The sequence below is a fragment of the Anser anser genome (assembly GCF_964211835.1).
Source record: "Anser anser genome assembly, chromosome: 2".
In the NCBI taxonomy this organism is placed as follows: Eukaryota; Metazoa; Chordata; class Aves; order Anseriformes; family Anatidae; genus Anser; species Anser anser.
Window position 1 is genome coordinate 54,217,037 of NC_139721.1, and position 24,052 is coordinate 54,241,088.

The 24,052-nt window shown below is 38.0% G+C and overlaps 1 protein-coding gene across 7 annotated transcripts in view; it reads left to right on the top strand.

The window, feature by feature from the left end:
- Positions 1-24,052, top strand: part of ANKRD12 (ankyrin repeat domain 12) — a 64,390-nt gene that overhangs the window by 35,464 nt on the left and 4,874 nt on the right. For all 7 annotated transcript variants that reach the window (XM_083826626.1, XM_083826625.1, XM_083826623.1 and 4 more), the window contains 6 exons: positions 2,498-2,644; positions 3,911-4,111; positions 7,393-7,535; positions 8,229-8,376; positions 10,513-15,185; positions 22,057-22,155. In XM_083826626.1, the coding sequence (XP_083682752.1) occupies positions 2,498-2,644; positions 3,911-4,111; positions 7,393-7,535; positions 8,229-8,376; positions 10,513-15,185; positions 22,057-22,155 (5,411 nt within the window). The remainder of the gene's footprint in view (positions 1-2,497; positions 2,645-3,910; positions 4,112-7,392; positions 7,536-8,228; positions 8,377-10,512; positions 15,186-22,056; positions 22,156-24,052) is intronic.

Here is a 24,052-nt window from a genome sequence, read left to right on the forward strand (position 1 = left end):
TCTTACTTATAATTGTTTAGTCTGTAAAAGCGTATATTTCTTACTTGGTCAGTATGGGATTGAAAATGTGCACTGTTTACGTGGCACTACTGGAGCCTTTGCATGTAATCAAACCTAGAAGATGAGATTTAGAGAGGGCTAGGAAGGCAGAAAATGAGTTAAGAGGAAATGAATGAAACAAGGAGGGGCCCAGAGAGAGGGCTGGGAACAAGTAGAGAATATCAAAAGAGAAAAAAGGTCAGTTTGGGGATTAATGAAATGTGGAATGGAACATGCTTAGGAACCTCAGTGGGACTTAAGCTTCTTACTTGTAATTTTTATTAATTTTTGCTTCTCTGCAGAAAGTTTGCAGCGAAGTGAAGTTTGCCTCAGTGGAGTCTTTTGAGATTTTCATCTTTTGCAGATAACAGACTTTTAATGAAGCTTTTATCTTACGGGTGCTTTGAGGTTGAGATGTAGGAAAGGAAACCGGAAGATCAATATAATCACAGGGACAGTGATGAAATAAAATCCATCTCATCCCCTCCAACTGTACCTTAACTGCACTTTCCATGTTTTTTAATATGTCCCCCAATATTAACTAAAACTGGATGAACAGTGCCTTATCAGATGATAATTGATTACAGTAAGGGTAAGATGCAAGAAGGTGCTACGCAAAGAACTAAAGTCATCAGTGTGGCAACCAAGCTTATTTTACTAACTACCAATCCCTGACCAAGTTTTAGCATTTTCATAGAGTCAAACCCAGTTCATCAGTCCAACATTTTTTTCCCCTTTCTCATATTACATATTCTTGATTGTAATTTTTAGATCTCAAGCAACAACATAAAACAGAGTTTATGGCTTAGCACATCATCCAGTTACAGAGGAGAGAGCAGCCAATAGATGTCCTTCCTCCTTGAATCCTTCCCTTATCTCTGTGCTCAGTAGTCTAGTCTGGAGGGTGAATTGGGGTTCCCCATGACTGTAGGGTGCAGAGTAATGTCTGACTGTTTCAAGGTATGTCAGGAACGTGGAAGGCGGGGAATCTACCAAAAGGAGAGAGTGCAGCAGAATGAACAGGAGAAGCTCATAATGACCCTGGGTTTGTAGGGAAGGGAACCAAGGGATATGTAGTATTTGCTCAGAATTTTGAGATATTCTTTCTGTTGAGTCTATTTTAGAATACTCTACAGGCTATTCCTTTCTGATATTATCAATTAGGTTTTTTTTATTTATTTTTTTTACTGCTTTCAAAAATTTTAATTCCAAATAACCAAGTATGTTTACTTTCAAGCAGTAACCTTAGGGGCTGAAGAAAAAGGTAGACATTACATATCTAGCATGTAATATTAAGCTCCTTATGAAATAGAAAATGCTAAATTTGACAAGAACTTTCTCAGACAAAAAAAAGACCAATTTTCTGGAAAGGCGAGATAATTACAGGAAGTGAATGGTCTTCACTGTACATAAATGCAAACTATTACATCTCCAGAAAATACAGTTACAAGGTAGGGAGGTATATGGAAAACAGTAGTAGCAAAAGAAATATGATGCATTGGAAGTTTATACTTGTCTGATACTGAGATCATTAAAGATTGTTCCAGTCAAAAGCAATTTAGTCACTATATCACAAATCAGTTATTTTCTGCTATAATTCAAGGTAAATGCTTGTGTTTGGTTTAGGAAATATTGGTACAGAAAAAATGAAGGAAGAATGTTTGAAAAGGATGGACGATATAGATCAAACAAAGTTTCCAAGTTACACAAATAAAATATTTGTTTTGAATTTTTTTAATATATTAAAAAGTTATCTGATTTCAGAGCGCATTTAACTGATCTTGAGATCTGTGAGAATTTTAAGTACTGAGATAGCTTTAGAAATTACCTGTTTATTCAGATATATAATTTTAGCTCCTGGCTCCAAATTTGGACGTGGAGTATCAAATATCTTCAGTAAATATTGATAAAAGAAGTTACATATGTAAAATATATTAAATAGGTCTAAGTTTTGGAAGGGTATGAATTTTGAAGAAGAAATTGCTTTTAAGGTGAAGTAACAGAATGAGAGAAGAGATCTTGTATTCGATTATCTAACAAACATCAGTATTAACAAGTCTTTTCCTAATTTTTAACGTGAGGTCTTGAGAGAAGAGTCTCAAATTTGTATTAGAGGCTGAAAGGAACTAGCTGATCTTAAAACATTTTTTAAGGATCTGACTTGTTTCTTCAAGGTTTGAAATTGTGAGTCTTACTGCAATGTGAAACAGGTTTTCTATCTTTCAGAATTTTTAGTGCTCCTTCTTACAGCTCTGAGTACTTTAACTTGGTAGCTTTTAGCCTAATATAATTTAAAAAGGTAACCAAAATTAATGCAAATGCAGCAAATTAGAGATGCAATTTCTGTTTATCTTCTGTCATCAATCACCAGTTCACGTACCTTGAAAAGATGGTTTTATTTCTAGAAAAAGGTTATAGTAGAATAGCAATTTGAGTCTTATAATGTTAATTTTTCCAGAGAAGGAAGGTCCGGAGAAAAAGAAAGCGAAGAAGGATGCTGCAAACAAGAAATCAGCACCAGTTAGCATTCTTTTTGGTTATCCTCTGTCAGAGCGCAAGCAGATGGCCCTTCTCATGCAGATGACAGCCAGAGACAACAGTCCAGGTGATCTTACATAGCTAACAGTTTTCTTCTTCCTGCCTATTTAATTCTGTCCCCATCAGAATATTCTGAACTGCTGTTTTTCAACACTCCTGGATTTTTATTGAAAGACTTAAGACTTTTGAATTATTAATAATTCTGGTAAAACCCTTTTTTTTTTTTTTTAACCTCACAGACACTGTTCCATGCACTTATTTAAACTGAAATGCTACTTTTTTTATGGAGTTTAAGTACTGTTTCGTTGTCTCTCTTTTGGAGTGGGATTTTTCATTTAGTAGGAAAATGAATCAACTTATTAGGATTTAAAGGGGGAGGGACTTGCTTTAATGGGAGATACCTTGTTTTTAACTCAGAATTTCAAACTATCCTTGTTCCAGCTGTATTTTTAAAAAATCTAGTTTTTACAAATGTCGTTTTGTTTGTAAAAATGTGTTTTTTATAAAATCTGCATTTTTAAAAGTGAATGTCTGCATTTCTTTAAGAATTTGGTGTTGGTTAGTGGCGTCCTGCTGTGTTTAAAGCTAAATCTGTGTAGAGAAAGGCAAGACAATTTCATGGCAAGATGAAGTATCTTTTTAAAAACCTCATCAGACTCTCAAATAATTTAGGAGAAAAAAGAGATATTCTTTATTCTCTCATGCTGGGAAAGTGTACCTCACATATAAAAACACTGGAGTCTCTGTCTCGTGGGCGTGTGTTCTTTGAGAAATTAAACCTAAGGAATCATGAAGGTGAAAATAACCAGACTGATAGTCCGTAGCTCCCTGTCATGTGTTATTAAAGTTGTTTTTTTTGTTGTTGAAAATTTTCTGAGGAAACTTTAGTTCACTACCCACCTCCCCACGCCCCAAAATAGTTGTGTTGGCACAGCTAAGGAGGTGCAGGGTACAACACACAGCTAGTAATTCCTTAAACTGTCGTTGCACTAAAAATGTAGGTGAAATATACCAGAGGAAGGGAGAAGCAGGGTAGAGACTAATCTGCATGGCGATGCTTTGTCTTGTGTAAGAACAATTTATGCCAGAGTATGTCAACTTTGTAGTTCGGATAGAATTTGTCCGTTCTTGAAAACTATTTTAAAAATAGTAAGACTTTGTAAAACACCATTTTTATGTTGCAAATAGACGTTGTGTTGATACATGTGAAGTGTCAAACACCTCCTTTATTTAATTATTCACTGATAATTATCATCTTTGAATACAAGCATTATAATGAAGTAAAAATACTGTTATGTAACTTGTAATGACCATTTAAAAATTTATTTTGTAGATTCCAACTTAAATCATTCCTTACAAACAACACCAGCACAGAAGAAAACTCCAAGTTCCTCTTCAAGACAAAAAGACAAAGTTAACAAAAGAAATGAACGGGGGGAAACTCCTTTACATATGGCGGCAATTAGAGGGGACGTTAAACAAGTTAAAGAACTAATCAGTTTAGGTGCAAATGTGAATGTAAAAGATTTTGCAGGTAAGTTGATACATACTTGCTTAACTGTATGAATTCAAAATTAATACTGAAGTTGTTAACAGGTTTAAGTTCACTTCATGCTATATGTAAATGAAAAAATGTAACTTAAAATTAATTGGAGGTTTTCAAATGTTTTTTTCCTGTTAGCAATGGTTGGGTTTAGACACTAGTACATGATATCTTATTTCATAGAATCATATCACAGAATGATTTGGGTTGGAAGGGACCTTAAACACCACCCAGTTCCAACCCCCCTGCCATGGGCAGGGACACCTCCCACCAGAGCAGGTTGCCCAAAGCCCCATCCAGCCTGGCCTTGAGCACCTCCAGGGATGGGGCATCCACAGCTTCTCTGGGCAGCCTGTGCCAGTGCCTCACCTCCCTCAGAGTGAAGAACTTCCTCCTAACCTCTAATCTAAATCTTCCCTCTTTGGTTTAAAGCCATTCCCCCTTGTCATGTCATTTCTGCCTGAGCAAAAAGTTACTCTCCATCTTTTTTATAAGCCCATTTAAAGTATTGAAAGGCTGCAGTGAGGTCATCCCAGAGCCTTCTCTTCTCCAGGCTGAACACCCCCAGCTCTCTCAGCCTTTCTTCATAGGAGAGGTGCTCCAGCCCTCTGATCATCTTTGTGGCCCTCCTCTGGACCCTCTCTAACAGCCCCACATCCTTCTTGTGCTGGGGGCCCCAAACCTGGACGCAGCACTCCAGGTGGGGCCTCACAGGGGCAGAGAAGAGGGAGGCAATCACCTTCCTCCACCTGCTGGCCACTCCTCTGGTGATGCAGCCCAGGATGCAGTTGGCCTTCTGGGCTGCAGGCACACTCTGCTGCCTCATGTCAAGATTTTTGTCCACCAGAACCCCCAAGTCCTTCTCTGCGGGGCTGCTGTCAGTGAGTTCTTCTCTCCGTCTGTGCTCATCTCTGGGATTGCCCCGACCCAGGTGCAGTACCTTGCACTTGGACTTGTTGAACCTCGCTAGGTTTGCATGGGCCTACTTGTCAAGCCTGTCCAGTTCCCTTTGGATGTCAGCCCTTCCTTCTGCTGTATCGACTGTACCAGTCAGCTTGGTGACTTCTGCAAACCTGCTGAGAGTGCACTTGATTCCATTCGTATGGCATGTTAACAACCGGAGATTTCAGCTGCGGCCAGGGCCTGCACATGCTTGCTGAACTTTGCACAATTATAGCATAACTGATGATGGGATTGTAGGCTATGTGAGGTAGCACTGTAATGTATATTGTCTTACTGGGATACCTAGTATGCCTAAAGCAGACAGATGTAGCTTATGCTTTGTCATACAGGCTTGCTAGATTAATACTAATTTTGGTAGTTGGTTTTGGTTTTGCCCACTCCCAGCCTGCTTACTTGGGGGTGAAGCGGGGAGAGAGGGAGAAGACCTTGACACTTCAAGCACTGCTCATCAGTAGCCAAAATGCTGGTGTGTTATCAACACAGTTTACCCACAAATGGAAGGCAGAGCACCATTTGGGCTGCTATGAAAGAAGTTAACTTTTTAACTTCATCCCAGGCAGACCCAGTACAGATACTTAACTGGTTTTAAAGGTGGATGGAAATATGAGGAGAACGGTTGAGAGCTGGTTTCAGGAATCGATTGGGAGCAAGTCATTAAAGGCCTCATTCAGAACTCTGGACGAGGTGTTTGGGATCAAATGAGATAATTTCCATTGGTAATCCAAAGTGAGAAGCAGAGGTGGCTGAGCTTCAAAATGCTGTGCAAAGGAAGAAGTCAAGAAGAGGGGGAGGATTTGAGAAGTGAGTCATGATTGGACAAAAAGTATGAATTTAGGATGCAATGAAGTTCAGAGAATTAGAGTTTTTTAGCTAAGAAGCTGGCAGAACTAAAGGAGGAGAAAATGAATTAGTAATGGAGGAAGTAACCCTGCTCGTGGGGTATCTGCCAGAACAATACTGCTGTGTGAGAACAAGAGTAAAGGAAACAGATGTTGAGAGCAAGCCAGGACTAGTGTTGGCAGGCTGGACGTTTTGATAGGATAGAAAGGCAAAGCAGTAAAACACAGGGAAGAATGAATTACAGAGAAAATTAAGTATGTCATTGTTAGGGGGAAGAAGGCAGGGATCAAAGGGCTGGGAGCAGAATAGTGTTTTCACTGTGGGTGACTGGGAAAGGGGCAGATGACAAGAAAATGGAAAGAAGAAGGTGGTAGCAAGGCAGTGCTGGAAGTGAATGACCCACGTGATGATGGGAGAAAAAAAATTAATTTACAAAGAATAGGAAGCGTTTTGCTACAGAGTAAGTTAGAAGTTATGGTGTTTTCTTTGTTGTTTTTGTGGGTTTTTTTTTTGCTGCTGCTGTCATTTTTTTTTTTATTTTTTAAACAAGTGGAATGTCAGAAGTTCAGTAAGAGATGAAGATGAGGAATTTCCTAGGTGAAGTATTGGATAAATCATGGGTTTCTGAATAGAGATACAAGACCATTGCTTATGAAATGTGGAGTACTACTGAGTAAACTCTTCCAGACTTGCACCAGTTATTTAAGACAGAAGTTGAATCTCTTTCCAGAGCTGGTCTTTGGAAAGTCATCAAAAATAGCCTGGAAGTTCAGGGTAGCTATGAAATGGGATGCATCAAGTTAGGAAGAGGAGATTGAGGTGTGAAATGTAATACGTGTGGGTTTGGGTTTGTCATCATCTTCACTTGAGGCTCTGCTGCAAACAAATGAGCAATGAACTTAAGATTATCAATGTGAAATCAAAATTGCTAAGAAGGACTAATATTCTAAGAAATATGTGGAGGAAGTTCCCTGCCGGTATTTGTTAACAGCTTGCTATCTTGACTAATAGTTGCTGAATGTTATTAGTGATACTTGGTACACGTTCAATGACTCTAAATGTACACCGGTTGTGGCAATTTCCACATTTCCCAATAGTATGATGGGTAATCTGTTTCTATATATAATGGTGTTATTCATATATACCTAATAATGCAATCAAATATGTAGTAGTAAAAGAATTTCTAACATATTTAGTCTGGGGATTTTATGCCAGGTTTTTCGTTTATTTGATTATTAATTTCTCTGTTCAGTGTAATCATGGTGAAATTTGTAACTTATTGCTGTGAAGGCCAGGGCTGGTAAAGCATGTGTTCCTTAAACGGATGGCATTACCTTCCTCTGAACCAGTGTTTGAATGTATATTGAAATGTTTCAAGGCCATAGATTGATAGCACAGGAGAAAACCAAACCAAAAAAAAACCACCGCCTTTGACCTTTCAAACTTACATTGACCGCTCTTTCTTATAGGTTGGACACCACTGCATGAAGCTTGCAATGTTGGTTACTATGATGTTGCTAAAGTCCTGATAGCAGCAGGAGCTGACGTGAACACGCAGGGCTTGGATGATGATACTCCGCTTCATGATTCTGCTAGTAGTGGGCATAGAAATGTGAGTGTGCTGTGAGAGCAGGGGAAGTATCTAAGTTGTTTGTAATACTCAGTCATTACAACAAATCCTAACTGTCCAGATTGGTCTCAAAGGGTTTTATAATTCTGCTTCTGCTGTTTTGGGGACATCTTAAATTTTTTTGCTTCGCTTTATTTCATCTTGCTCTTCACTCTAATGCTATTGCAAGATGTCTTGTACTAGTATCTGCTTCTTAAATATTTTAAATTTCACATTTCTTTTTAATAAATACACATTTTAATGAATTTTAAGACTTCACTCTATAGAATTCTCAATAAGAAAATGTCTCCAAACTCTCTCTCTCGTATAATATTTATATTATAAAATATAAGGACAGGATTAGAGAGCTTGGTAGGTGAGGAACCAGGTTAATTGTACAAAGAGATGCCAGAACAGAGAGAAAAATGTTAATATTGCTTTTCTTTATGATGATACTGTATCTGTGTCATCACAGACAACTTTCTTTAGTCTCCCCCATAAGCTCTTTCAACAAGCATATTGCATGCTTGGATTTTACGTTTTAATTGCTGAAGTCTTGCTTTGTGGTATCAACTTCATAGATAGGAGTTTGGAATTATGTGCCACATTATCTGCCTTTTTTGTCCAATGGAAGATTTTTATGCTGGTAAATTAATGTTGTGGAAAACCTAAAAGTTCTTTTATTTAATGCTGTAGATTGTGAAGTTGTTGCTTCGACATGGTGGAAATCCATTTCAAGCCAATAAGCACGGGGAGAGACCTGTTGATGTCGCTGAAACTGAAGAGTTGGAAATGCTATTGAAAAGAGAAGTGCCTATCTCTGATGATGAGGACAGTTGCTCAGGTAAAAGTAGACATTTCACTGCATACTTAAAGTGCATCAATTCATCTGAAGTTAGTTGTTTTTAATATTTTGCATAGTGTTAGCTAGGAAGAATTGCTCTAAGTAGCAAGTGCAATTTTTAAGGTTGTTTTCTACTTTAAGTTATAGAACTGATTTTCAAATTTTTCTATTGAATTGATTTCTCCAAAAATTTTTTTCTTATCTCCCATCTCTCTTCATTAATCCCTTTCCACCCTCCAAATCAACCCTACCTCAGAATGCTGTTTTTTTCAGAGAAAAAATATAGAGAAAATATCATATTTACTACAATACAAAGAGGTTCCTGAGAGGTCCCCTTGGGGAAAAACATCCCCCGAAGTCATTTCATATCCTCAGTGGAAGAATTGTAATCTAAGAGTTTTAAGGAGAAGGAAGAGAGAAGCAGCAACTGTTTTATAGGAAAAGGGTAAAGGCAGGGCACAGACAATCTGCAAAGAGTGATTAGAGATAAAGACAGGAGGAGGATGGCATGTACATACTTGAGATGGGGGGGGGGGAGGGAGTGAAAAATTGATAGCATGAACTAGTAATATATTCTGGATGCTGAAGATAATACAGAAAATATTAGGGACTTCAAGGTTCTATTTTATTGGTACTGTGTAGAATACAAAGCAGCTGAGAAGCTTCCTGGCAAGATGTATTTCTTAACCATTGCTTACTGGCATTTGGTCCACAGAGAATGCTACTGGAAATGAGGGGGAATTTTGCAGCAGAATGTATTTTTTTTCTTCTTTAAAATTTCTAATGCATTGAAACTGCTTCATTGTTTTCCTTTTCTCTTCTGTTGATTCTTATTTGGTATGTAAATTCTCTCATCCATAGTACTGAATATCACTGAATCCTCCTCCTTTTAAAAAAAAACAAATGGATAGATTCAGCTGGAGAGGCTTGGGACCTTATTTGGAAGGAGCAATACATCCAGAAATATTTCTAAAAGATTCTTGAGTTCTAAATTTTCATGTGATCAGTTGGTGATAATGCTGTGTACATTGTGTAAAATTTAACTTGAGGAACAGTTGAAAGGTTTATGCTCCTGACTTGCAAGTCAGGACGCCTAGGACATCATACTTGCTTCGCACTGAGCACTCATATAGCAGAGACCAGTTGCAGAGAATTATAGCATAGCCTACTTTAGGCTGTCTACATCATGTGTTTAAAGATTCATAAGGGAATTTCTTTACACCAGCAGCTCTTTGTCTTTTAAGAATTAAACTCATCTACTGTTGAAACAAGGTACTTTGACTTAAATAGTTCATGTGGAGGAGAATGTGGTTTAGCAGTTAGAGAGCATGAGTTGATGAATTCGTCTAAGAATGAATCATCACTGAAGGATGCCCTTGAGAAAAAGGTTTTGCAGGCACTGCACATAATAGATGAGGTTTGCTAAATTTAAAGAGTTGCTTGAATTAGATTAGGATATGAATGGTAATCAATGTCTTTATGTACCTGGGTGACACCTGTGAAGTGTGAGGAGCTAATGGGTTTCTCTCGATTTTGCTTAAAAAACCTAATTCTAGTAAGAAGGCGTATTATGTATTTTGAGGGTGTTTTCTTCTTTCAGTTATTTAGCACTGTGACTGTTAGCACTGTGACTGATGTCTTGTTTCACTACCCTTTTGTTCATATGATAGACCTCTTAGGGATACAAATGAAGGTTAAAGTAAGAGTAATGCTTTTATGAAACGCACAGAAACTCGTGAGCCTGACATGACTTCCATTGCTAAAAATTCTGTATGTCTATCACTCTGTCTTTAATCTTTTTTTTCATATTTGGAAAAATTCATAATCTTATAGAAAAAAACACTAAGAATCTTGCTTCATACAAAAAAGTTAATGGATTTAAGAGCATGTTTAAAGATACTTGAGGATATTGGTAGGAACAATGTGATATAAAATATTTGTATGTTTTGGTTTGTTTTCTGTGAGGATCAATTATGTGATAAGAACAGCAGCAATGCTGGTCACTTTTTTGAATAGACCATGTTCCTAATGATATTCTTTTTACATATTTTTCTATAAAATTTCCATTTTTGTCCTGAACTAAAGTAGAAAAATGTCCAATTAACATTCAGCTAATTTCTGTTTTTCTCAATCTAGAATCTGAAGAAGCTCCATCTGTAAATCCTTCCAGTGTAGAGGGGAACATTGATTCAGAAGTAGAGAAAGACTCTGTAGCCAACGAAAGCAAACAAATGGTCCCTAGTAAGGCACCACCTCCATCTGCTCATGATGAGTATGAGTTTAAAGATGATGATGAAGACGAAATGAAAAAAATGATTGATGACAGACATATTCTTAGAAAAGACGTAAGGAAAGAGGATGAAACTGAAGTTGAAAAGAACAGCTTATTTGTGAAACAAGAAAAAGTTGTCCTTTCAAAATCACTTAAAAACAAGAAACAGAAACCATCTAGAGTTTTGTATTCAAGTTCCGAAAGTTCAGATGAAGAAATACTTCAGGACAAGAAGATAGTCTCTCCTTGCTCCATTTCAGAGACATCAAATTCTGATGTAAGAGTGAAGAAGGAATATATTGTTACAAATGAACACAAACAAAAAGGCAAAGTTAAGAGGAAAGTAAAAAATCAGAGTAAAAATAAAGAGAATCAAGAACTAAAGCAAGAAAAAGAAAATGCTAGAGTAACAAACATAGCTGCTTCTGTCTTAGATTCTTTAGATAAAACTAGAGAGGAAGAAACTTTTAAGAAGTCTTTCAGCCCAAAAGAAGATTCTTCTTTACATCTATTTCATATTACTGCTGGCAAATCTCCTAAGCATCCCTGTGGATTAAGTGAAAAGCAAGCAACAGCATTAAAGCAAGAAAACACCAAAACTTGCTTATCACCAGGAGGCTCTGAAATAACATTGCAATCTGAATTAGTTCGGTATGATCACAACACTGATTCTGATTATCTAGTAGAAAGTTCTAGTGGCAAATCTTGCAAGCATAAAGAAAAAAGCAAGCATCATCAGAAAGATTTTCAGTTAGAATTTGGTGAAAAATCTAGTCCTAAAATTAAAGATGAAGATAATAGCCCAACATTTGAGAACTCAGAGTATACCCTGAGAAAGATTGACAAGGAAGGTAAAGCATTTAAAAAACATAAATTAAAGCACAAAGAAAAAGAAAAGGACAAGCACAAGAAGGAGCAGGATGGAGAAAAGGAAAAACATAAACACAAAGATAAAGAAGTCCAAAGAAGTATTGAGTTTGACAGAGAATTTTGGAAAGAGAACTTTTTCAAAAGTGATGAAACTGATGATATGTTGTTAAATATAGAACACGAATCTCTTTCTTCAGACAGAAAATCGAAGTTGGAAAAAGCTGTGGCAAAAGAAGACAAGTTAGTTAAGGAGAGACAGTTCCACAAGGAGAGAAATGCTAGAGAAGAAAGAGAGAAAGAGAAGAGCAAAAAGGAAAATGAGAGGTTTCTTAAGGATGAAAAAATAAAAGATACAAAAGAAGAGAAGGAAATTATGCTTGCAGATAAAGAAATGGAATTGTTCTGCCTAAGTGTTAAAGATGAGATGATCAGCATGCATTTAATAGAAAAAGAAACAGATACTGAAAAGCAAGAAAAGAATTTAAAGGAAAATAAAGAAAGGACTGAGAAGCGAACCTCAGCCAAAGAAAAAGATACTGAAAAGATGGAAAGAAAAAATGCAGAAAAAGAGAAAAAAGTAAAACACGAATACAAGACAGAGAAAGCAGAAGTAAATGAAAATGTAGAGAAAGGAAAGGAAAAGCCTAATTTACAGCATGCAGAAAGATGCCATAAGGAAAACGATAAAATTAAAAGCACAGCTACTCTTAAAAAAATTGATGACAAAGAAAAAAATAAAGAAAAGGCTGATAAGAAGCACGACAAAGAAAAAGTTGATAAAGAAAAACATTTGGCTGACAGCAAAGAAAAACACTGCATTGAAAGAAAAGTGAAACAGTCTGAAAAAGAATCTGAATATACTAAGTCAGAAAAAAATAGAACTAAAGACAAAGAAAAGGAATCTGAAAAAAAAGACAAATCCAAAGACAAAGAGAGCTCAGCAGTAGCAAACTCAAAACACATGCAAGAAGAAAGAAGATGTAGTATTACAGAAGGTAACAAAACAATGCATGACAAACTGTCATCTTTGAAAGAAAAACCAAAAGATGATTTGTTGAAAACTCCAGACGGTAGAGAGAAGGATAAAAAAGACAAAGACATAGACAGATACAAAGAGAGAGACAAACATAAAGATAAACTGCATCAAAGTAGTTTACATAAACTAAAACTTGAACATGAGAAACTTAAGCCTAAACCATCTCCTGCACCAAAGGATGCTCGGCCTAAGGAGAAAAGATTAGTCAATGATGATTTAATGCAAACTAGTTTTGAAAGAATGCTTAGCCTTAAAGATCTGGAAATAGAGCAGTGGCATAGAAAACATAAAGAAAAAATAAAACAGAAAGAGAAGGAACGCTTAAGAAACCGCACTTGTTTAGAACTCAACAAGATAAAAGAAAAACCAAAACAGTCATTAGCTGAAGTGAAAAACAAAGAACTGATTCGTTCGAAAAGCTCAGAGTTGCCAGATGTTTGCATGAAGGAAAAACAGCAGAAAGAAGCTACAAGTAGTAGGTCACAATCAGTAGATACGAGAAATGTAAATGTCATAAAGCCTTTGTTGGTTTTAGATAATTTAAATAAATCCCCCAAATCAGAAAGTGAAAAGATGGGCGTGAGCTCCAGATCGGTGTCCATGGTTTCAGTTGCGAGCTCTGAGGATTCTTGCCATACCACAGTAACTACTCCGAGGCCTGTAATTGAATATGATTCAGATGTCACGCTAGAAGGTTCTGAATCCCAAATGTCTTTTTCACAATCGCCATTTTTGGCAAGTGCCAAATCACCAGCCCTTCTTGAAAGAGAGACCGATGGTATTACAGAGCTGCCAGATCGGATTAAGCCGCCTTTCGCAAACAGGCTCCCGCCAGCCTACATTAGATCGGCGTCTGTTGAAGATGTCAAACTGGTTTTAAATGAGTGTAGACCTGTCGTAGAGGTTCGAAGATGCAGCATGCCTGCTGCTGTTTCTGAACACAGCAAACAGCCTCGAATGTCAGAAGAAAATAACCAGAACGCTCAACCGTCACTTCAGACATACGCTAGCACTTCTCCTAAACCAGAACTACCATGTAGCATGCCCGAAAGAGACTTTCAAAGCAGTATGTCTGGTTTGCAGTCATCTCCAGCTGGAATTGCTAGCAACAAGCAGGTAACAATGGGTACGAGTACCATTAAAAATGTTGTTCAGATGAGCCCTTCAGAAGAACGCAATACACATTTAGAGCCATGTAGTCAAAGTGGTGTGACTCAGCAAACCAAACCGTGGGATGTGCCTTTTGACAGACTTAATTCATTAAACAACGAGTATAACAGCTCAGGTTACGGTGTTTCAGAGCAAGATACTAATAATGTTATAGCAATGCACAGTTCTGAAAACAGGACTTTAAAAGAACAAAAAGTATCTGAATTTTTGCCTCAGCATGCTGAAATCAAGGGAAATTCCAGTTCTCAAGAATCTGCATCATTTTTTCCTTCACAATCGCCTTGTTCTTTACCTATTCAGCCACTCCCAGATATGTCTAAACACATTTCTTTACCAGGCAATAGCAGTCAAGATTCATTATTTGTACAACAACAAACTCTAGTTCAAGCTGCGTCTTCCGCTTTGAGTACAGATGCTAGTAGCACCAGAGAGATGGAAAACAGTTTCTTCCCTTCAAACAGTAAGAAGCCTGATGCACCTATTGCTGTATATTCTGAGAGCTCTGTGAAGGCTACTTCACAGAGCTGTGAAAGGGTGAATGATTTACCTGTGGTATTGTTAGAAAAAGATATTCCTGAATGTGATGGCAGTTCACAATTAAATGTAAATTTGCATGCATTCAGTAAAGTTGTTTGCAAGAATGCTCAGATTGAAGCGGATGGTAACACAGCAGATGTTGCAGACATTAGAAATGAAAAAGGACAGCAAGAAAATTTGGTTTCAGTACATGTTGTTAACAATAAAACTGACACTGATCTCTGTGAACTAAGTTCAGGAATGTCAGGAATTGTGAATGAATCAGCTAATAAAAAACCCTGCACTGAGGACAGAGATGATGTGTTGACAGATGATCCACCACAGTACCCTTTATCCAACTTGGAAAATAGTTCACAACAGATTATACAGGAAGAGGTGCATAAATACAGCCAAATAGTTAAACTAGAAGAAGAAATTGCTGAGGATCAGAAGGTGGAACAGCAAGAAGTACCTCAAAGAATTACGAGAAATAGAGCAAATTTGCTTGCAAACCAGGGCAAGCAGAATCCTGTCGGCTGCATGCAGACATTAGAAAAAGAGACTGAATCATCAGCATCTCTGAAAGGAAGGATTAGATTAACTGAAGATGATGATGCTCAGGTACATCATCCACGTAAAAGAAAGGTGTCTCGTGTGCCTCAGCCTGTGCAAGTGAACCCTTCTTTACTGCAAGCTAAAGAGAAAACCCAGCAGTCGCTGGCAGCTATTGTTGATTCTTTGAAACTTGAAGAGATTCAGCCATACAGTTCTGAGAGAGCAAATCCGTATTTTGAGTACTTGCACATAAGAAAAAAGATAGAAGAGAAGCGTAAATTACTGTGCAGTGTTATTCCTCAGGCACCTCAATATTATGATGAATACGTGACCTTCAATGGATCATATCTACTGGACGGCAATCCCTTGAGCAAGATATGCATTCCGACTGTAAGTAACATGGTCTTTAATTATGCAGTGCAAGGAAAGGCATGTTTTGGTTTTATTTCTGTAACTTGCATGTTTTTCCTAACTTGCTTCTGAATACTTGTGCTGAAAATAAGTTGAAATATGTCAAATTAACATCAACTAGTGATGTCATATTTAAAAGCCCCATTTGGTGGAAATAAAAACAGTAGTCAAAGTCGTTACAATTCAAACCATCATGTATGAAATCTGTAAGAGGCAAACAAATATATTTCTAAGTGTTTAGTACTGTAGAAGCTGCCATTTTAAAAGTGAGTTGTAAAGTCAGTTGTTTAGAGCTTCTCCAAATTTCTGCTGGAAATAATCTGGTTAAAACTAATTATTCAAAGTTTGTTTTTTTTTTTGTTTGGAGAGGGGGTGGAAGTGCAGTGCTTCAAGATATTAAGCCCATTACCAAAGTTTTAAGTAGGAGAGTGCCTGTTAGCTCTTGCTGTTTCTCCTGAATACTTGTGAAAGCAGCAAACGTAATAGGCCGTGCCCCAGCTTTTGTTATCCATTAACTTAAAGTGTTCTGAATTTTGCTTAATGTGAAGTTCTTTTCCTTCCCAGTGAAGACCATCCATAGTTCAGGGCCACTTGTTTAGTTCTAAGCCCTCCATGGTTCTGGCATGGGCGTATTCCTTATGACAGCTGTGAAAGAGGCCTGTAATTTGGGACTCCTGTGTGCAAGGCAGCACAGAATTGCTTCAAGTGCAGTTAATATCCCTGTTTGCTGTGGAGATGCCCTTCAAGGTATCTGACAATAACATGGAACTGCTGGGCTCTACTTTGAAGTCAGCATAATCCTGGTAGTGTTTGACTCGAACTTCCTTTCTTTGCTCCTCAGCAGACCTGATACTGCGTGTGGTGTTGTAGGTGGGGGGAAGAGGAAGGACCCAACACATTGTGCATTGAGGGTTTTTTGCTAGCCGCCTCTGAGTATTGTTACTCCTGGGAAAAGAAAGAGGTTTTCTAGTTTTCCATCTATTATCTGATGCTCTTTAACTGACTGGGTGCCCACACTTGTCTAGTTCTGAGGTAAAGCATACTAGCTTAAACCCATTTGAATGGTTTAAGTTGACACACTTAATAGCTGAAACAGGCTGAGACCATGTATTTGATTTCCCAGAATAGTTTGGCTGCCATACAGTAGCTTGATAATGTCCGAATTCAGTAGTATTTGATTGTATGTCCATTACTTACGGTGTGTCAAGTTAAGGGGAATTCTGAGTTCAGGAGGAATGAGGAGAATATCGTTACCCTCTAATGGCAAAAATGCCTGAACTGTTTATGTATATGAGATCTCATATGCACAATTGAAGCATCCAGCCTTCAGTCTCTGTATTTCGGAATGGCCTAGTTACTATGTTGATTCAGTGAAGATAACTTGCTCCTACTTGAGGTGCTGTATAGCTTTTTCCAATTGAGTTGAAGATTATTTCTGACTAAGCAATGAACACAAATTTAATACATAAAAGTAAATTTTAAAGTATGCTCTTGCTTCATTCCAGAGGTAGTCATAATTCCCATGTAAGCTTTCTCCTCTCATTTTGTCCGCTGTGCCCTCCATCTTCCTGAGAGAGTATGTACGTACTCTAATGCTGAGTTCTGTCTCATCTGATGGTGACCACAGTTCTTCGAAATTAGGAAACTCATTATAATCTGATGAAAGATGTGGGTAAGATGACCGTTTTACTTGGTCTGTAAGCGAACTAGAATGTATTGTGAGCTTTGCTACAACGTACCAGACCTTCCTTGGCCTAGAAAACTCTCTTAAGTAGCTGTTGCAGCTTCAGGAGCGTATCTTTATCACCAGAGGCAAAGATTTATTTTTTTATAGCGTGTACTTGACTAGCAGCTGCTGTTTGCAAGCTACAACTTAGTGTTCTGGCATCAAACTTCAGTGGTTAATTTGGGATAATTGTAAAGTGAAGAAATGTAGCTTACATTTTTCCATGACCCATCTTTTACCTGGGCAACAGAGCTCATTTCCCTGTCATAAATGGCACTAGAAGAAAGGGAGGGTGATGACTTGGTATTTAAGAACAACCTCGTTCTTCCTTCCTGTCTCTTGATGTGTGTAATAGGGATTCTGTAGTTCATGAGGATAAACTTAAGTGGTTGTGTAGCCCAATTTCTTGGGTAAGTTATGTCCAGTAAATATCAGAGATGAACACATGCTCCCCATTCTCATGGCTTCTAATTACTTTTAAAAGGCTTTTTCTTTTTAACAGGTTGACAAAAATGTGATTTGCATACTTGAAGGACTGCAGTTACTGACTTTTATCTGATTTAGATTTCTGGGTTGTTTCTTCCCTTCAAGCATTAAGAACAGGTGAAGCTTTTTACTTCCTGCTGTTCAAAACATAAGGAAAAAATGCTGAAGATACTTTAAGCATTTTAATTTTGTTTCATCATCTAAATGCTTCTTTTGTTGAATTGCTGTCACTTGTATAAATAGACATTTTTGATTAAAATGTCTTTTCATTTGGCCCCAGAACTGGACCCCGCACCCCAGGTGTGGCCTCACCAGTACTGCTGGCAGTACTTTTCCTGATGCAGCCCAGGACACCTCTAGCCTTCTTAGCAGCAAGGGTGGTGTACTAGCTCACACTCAACTTGGTGTCTACCAGGACTCCCAGGTCCTTTTTGGTCAGGCTGCTTCCCAGCTGGGTGCCCCAGCACGTGCTAGCGCCTGGGGTTGTGCCTCTCCAGGTGCAGGACTTGGCTCTTCCCCTTGTTGCTCCTCATGAGGTTGTGGCCTGCCCATTTCTCCATCCTGTCCAGGTCCCTCTGGATGGCTGCACAACCCACTGGTGTATCAGCCACTCCTCACAGTTTTGAGTCATCCGCACGTGTTATTATGCATTATATGCATAGTGTAATGTGCAACAGTAAAATGACCCTTCTGTTGGGATTTTTGTTATATTTTTCCTTAGGTGATTCTTTGTTAACCTGATTTTTGCCTCACTCATACACAGACTACAGGAAGGTAGATATTTTTTCTTAAAGTATTACTGTATTTTAGGTATCCCTGTATGATTATCTACGTGAAGACAATGTATTTAGCCCTGAGACTCTGAATAGTTTGTGTAACGTGCTGTTCTCTGCGTTGGAATTTTAATGATACGCCATTGTTTATCTGATGAACTTCAAACATCCTGTAGGTGGGAACCAGGAGATGGTGTGTTCAAGTTTGATTTCCACTACCTTGTTTATATACTGTAATTTATGACCCATATCACCTAAGGCTGTAATGATAGTCACATGTGAATTGTGGCTTCCCTCTTACCAGTGCAAATATGATGTATAAGATAGGTGATATCGGGTTAGTTCTAAACAGAAGGAAACAAATCTGAATCTTCTAAGACTAAATTTAAATCGTACTCAGCTATGTTGCCCTATGTCAGTGTGTTCGGTGGGGTTCAGTCACCTTTATCTGTACTGCCTCCCAAGAAGAGGTGCCAAGGTTATTCATTTCCAGCTTTCCCTGGCTATCTAGCAGATATGTTTCTAATAAAAGGGATTCTGTCCAGTCTCCCTGGCATTGCTGTAGAAACTTAAGTGGTAAAAGCTAATTTTAGTGATGTTACCAGAAGCTTGCTTCCTAAATAAATGAAATGTAACAGCAAAAGAGCAGGCCAGTTGGCAAGGAGAGAGAGAGATGGAGAGGGATGTATGCAAATAATCTTGGAAATTTTGTGTTTGCGTTAATCTGCTAGCCGAAGTGCTGCTCTTTCTTGTAGCAGCCACAAATGAGAACTGAAGGTTTACAGAGTGAAGAGTTGGTATTCCTGTGGCAGTCGTTACGAAGGATGCAAAGCATGCAAGAAACTTCCGTAATTTACTTTCATGTGTTGAAGGTGTTGCAGATATGTCTTGATCCCTAGCTGCTACCAGACAAAACCATTCAGGTGGCTGCATGCTAGTGCTGTGGAGCAAAGAGGTGAAGGGCTGGATGCTGTCCAGATTCTCTTGGTAGTTGCTCCGCCTAGGATTAGAGAACGTGTGAGAAGGCAGGGGTCATCTCTCCACCTGTGTTCTGTATGGGGCCTGGGCCCCTTAAGAAACTAGTCCGATAATTTACTTGGGTTATACAAGAAACTGAGGTCACTTTTTCCTTGTGGCATCCTGTTTCATGCTCTGTTCTTGCAGTGCCAACATATGTGGTCATCTTTTCCCTCCACACTTCTTGTTGTCTTCTTACTAGCGGTGTCTCTGAGCAGAGGATCAGTGAGACTCCTCTGGCTGTCCTCAGGTTCCCTTGAAACCTTTTACTTCAGTTTCATTTGAGGCCAGAAAGTTCATTATCCTTTGTCCAAATCCAGCGTCAGTTCACAATCTGGGATTTCCAGTAGGTGGTGTCAGACTACTGGAATTCAGATTGCAGAATGGGGGAATCTGAGGCTTTCTTCCAGTCTTTCCAAGAAGAGGGGGGGAGAAATTATTTGGAGGGATTACAGGAAACAAATTCGGTCCTGTACTAAGCGTTATGTTTTGGAAGACAGAGTAAGGCTTACTGGAGTCAAGTGTTTATAAATTTATCCAGAGGCTGTAGTAATCTCTGGGATCGTAAACATCTCTTGTCGCTTTTCGTACTGCTAGTAGTATTTGCAGAGAGTTGCTGTGAGAGTGTTTGGGGTTCGACCTTCGTTGGAAGGCTACAATTATTGCAATTTAGAAGCCCTCAACCTGGTGGCATGGTTCTTCTAGCATGGTTGGATCTCTAGAACGTACATTTATTCCTACAAGGAAATAAAACTTCAATTTTGAAACACAATCAAGGCATGGTTAATCAACATCCGGAGTTGCGAAAGAAATCTGTCAGCGAGAGCTGAACTTCAGTGCTTTCAGTGCCTTTTGATTTACAGTTTTAGGGTGCCACCTGCTGCTTGAAATGACTTTATTGTGCCATGGCTTTTAGTGAGACCGGCTACTGAAAACTTGCTGGCTACTAGGTGGCATGAAACTTCCATTTTCTTTTAAAATATTGGTTAGAAAATATATATGTTGCCAATCAGTAATCTAATAAAACAGTTCTGGGATCTGAAAAAAACACTTTAATAAAGACTTGTGCAATAGCAGCTTCACAGAGGCAGAGTTTTCTTATATGTTTAAATAAAGTGCATACAAATTCACTGTCTAAATAATACCGTCCTTTCCAGTTATCTTCTACAATTTTGCAAAATTACATGGTATGTGAATTTAAAAGAAAAACATTTGGTAATACAATTTTAAATTGTTCAGATGATATGGATGCTTGTCAACTCTGAAATTTTTGTTTCTGGATAAATTAGCTGCATAAAATCAACTTTTATAGACGGATTGTTTATCTTGCTTGTGCTATGCGCTTTTCTGTTAAAAAGAGAGCTTTCTGAGAGATTTTTCATTTTTAGTACTATTAGCTAGATATGGTATAATTATGAGCATCTTGTGTTATTTTACTGAAAAAAATAAGGCAGCAATGTTATACTGTGCCATGAATACGAAGTTTCCAGGCAAATCTGGACTGCAAAATACCTCACGCTGATTTCAATCATATTGAAATCCACAGTAATTGAGACAGATGATTGCCATAGGTGTGTTTTTTGTGTGTGCATATGTTTTGTTTTGTTCTTGTGTTTTTTTTAAACACCCGATGACTTGCATAATAAAACGGCATGTGCCATAATCTCAGTGTTTTGAGAGCTAAAGAGTTTTCATTAAGAGAGAAGTGAAGTGTGTGTTGTTCAGAAGTTTGAAACATGGAGTTGCATGTAATTTTACACTACGTAATGACCTGAAGAATACACCACAATTAGTTAACCAATGTGTTCTTTAATTCCAAAAACCTTGGTTAACTTCCAGCTGGGGGGAAAAATAGTCCTGAAATAATCTTCCAAATAATAAATCACTTTGTTACTGGAGAGTATAGATGCAAGATTGACACTCATAACACAACATGTAATGTAACTAGTAACATCCATGTTTTCATGATGTATTTCTTATTTTTTAACAGTTGAGGGATCTGCATTGTAGAACAAAAATACTTATGTCTGTGTCTATGTGTTACTATAGGTACAAAGCTGAGTATAATACCTCTAGGTATGTATTCCAGCTCTGGTTTCTGGTTATCTGTTATACCTGTTGTTTACTATAACAGACTCAAAAAATGTGAAATGTTTTGAATATAGCCAGTCAGTAACAGCATAGATAGCTCTCACTCACACAAGTCGATTTTTTTAGGATTCAACTTTTGAAAACAAAAACAAAACAATCTTACTTGAATTACTGAAGGGAGAAAACATTTTTCAAGCCAATGCCTAGGGATGTAATGTACTTCTTGTGCTTGCTTGTGCTCTGCCTGATATTAAGGTTAGGAATACAGTTGGTTATCTTTTGTGCCATGTAAAGTGCAAATGATACTGTTATAGATATGCCCGGTATTTTTTTAAGGCAATCTTTATTCTTCTTTCATTTGGCTGGGCAGTTTTTAACTTTTTTTTTTTTCAAATTGAACAATGGTACTTTAAAAAGTCTTTAAAATTGAAATAAAGTTGTATGTTGCATATCTTCTAATGTACAGGTCTTTTAAAGAAAGGTTACATGCTTACGGTGATAGGTTAAAAGCATTCAGTGGTTTGAAATGCCATTTCAGGCAGGTTCACTAACTTCATGGTAAAGAAACCTTAAAACCTTTTATTGCAAATGGATTGATGTCATATAATTAATGGCATGTACAAAACTCATATTTTCCCCTTTAAAAAAAAAAACAACTAACCTCGTGTTTTTTTAGTAAATGCTCAAGTCCTACAGGCAATGTTAAACATATATTAAATATATATTCACTGTACTATTTATGAATCTTTTTCCGTAGATTACACCTCCTCCCTCACTATCGGACCCTCTTAAGGAACTGTTTAAACAACAGGAGGTTGTAAGGATGAAACTACGCTTACAGCACAGTATTGAAAGGGTAAGAATAAAGTAGGTTCTTTTATTTTCCAACCTCAGGGTTTTTCTTTTCAGTGGATACAGTGTTTTGCTCAATTTAACAATGTTTTAGAACTAAACTGCCTTCTAACCAAATCTGTGAATCGGAGCAACTTGTAAATACATAAATAAATAAAACTAATTCAGTATTATGTGATAGTTTGGACAACTGTTACCAGAATACTCAAGTCAGTAAGACAGCAGCTCTTTCCTCTTTACTGCTCTAAGATGTGTCTCAGATTTTTCCCTAGGGGCAGCAGGGAGGGGGAAGAAGTGGAGTAGCCGCTAGTTGTGAAGGCTAATAATCATCGTAGACTTTAGAACCAAAGTCACTCAGTTAAAAGAATTTAAGCAACAGTAAATTCTGTATTAGTTAGAATCATAGAGTCATAGGATGGTTTGGGTTGGAAGAGACCTTAAACACCACCCAGTTCCAACCCCCTCCATGGGCAGGGACACCTCCCAGCAGACCAGGTTGCCTAAAACCCTATCTAGCCTTGAACATCCCTTGAACACCTCCAGGGATGGGGCATCCACAGCTTGTCTGGGCAGCCTGTGCCAGTGCCTCACCTCCCTCTGAGTGAAGAATTTCTTCCAAATACCTAATCTAAACCTGCCCTCTTTTAATTTAAAGCCTTTCCCCCTTGTCCTATCACTCCACTCCCTGACAGAGCCTCCACAGCTTTCCTGTAGGCCCCCTTTAGGTACTGCAAGGCCTCTATAAGGTCTGCCTGGAGCTGGAGCCTTCTCTTCTCCAGGCTGAACAACCCCAACCGCAACTCCTTCAGCCTGTCTTTGTAGAAGAGGTGCTCCAGTCCTCTGGAGGTGGAGCAATTCTCCTCGAAGTTCTGACTAAAACACTGTTTGCAATATTCTGCTTCCAAAAACTGTCTAAAATTATTTTAGAACACCATGTGTAGGCTTCTCTGAATTTGAACACACAAATTGAGACAATATCCCTAGTTAAAGAACATTCTTCATCCTAGGTTTAGATGTCTGGTCAGTATTGTGGACCACACTGCTTGTGGACACAGGCAGGGCCCCTTTTTCATGCAGACTGTGTGTTAAGGGTTTCCACACAGTTTACACAAGCAGCTGGCTCATTAAAACACAATGTAGTGGTTTTTGATTATGATAATTTTAATGTGGATTACCAAACCAGTCAAGGGAGGAGGTTCTACTTGAATTTGGTATTACAGTGTAAAGCTAGGTAAAAAATAATAAATGCAAAGAATGTAAATATGGTTCAAGTTCTGACTTGACTTCTGAAAAGAAATAGTTGTGACCAGATGAAGGAAAGGTGCTGTTTTCTGGGCTTTTTTTTTTAATCCACAGTATTTTCTTTTGATAAAAAAATAGAGCCATTATGTTGCAGAGCAGTAAATAAATAAATGTGTAAATTCCTTTGTCTTAAATACAAAATATTTTATTTTGCTCAAACAGACTGTTCTTCAAATAGAATCCAATTTCTATACAGCTGTAAGTCAAGATAGGCCGAGACACGTATTCTTTCCTGAACTAAGAAAAGAAACTTTGTCTAGCTATGAATTTATGGAGTTCTGCATGTTGTTCTATTAATTAAAACCAACAACAACAAAATAAAATAAAAAATCTGCAAACGATACTGCTTGGCCTTTGTACCTGACTTGACAAGTATGTGTAAAATTCTTCATACAGTCGAGATTTGCAAACCTATATCCCAGTCCTGTGCCTCAGCCTTCATCAACTACAACTTGCTTCATCAGCACTGAGTGGAAAATCTGGGCATAGCATTCACCCAGCAGTGGGGGAGGAGGGAATGTTTTCAGTTCTGAGATGCAGGGAACATTCTTTGCATCAGTAAACTGGAATTTTGGAGTTGATTGGATTAAAAAGTTACC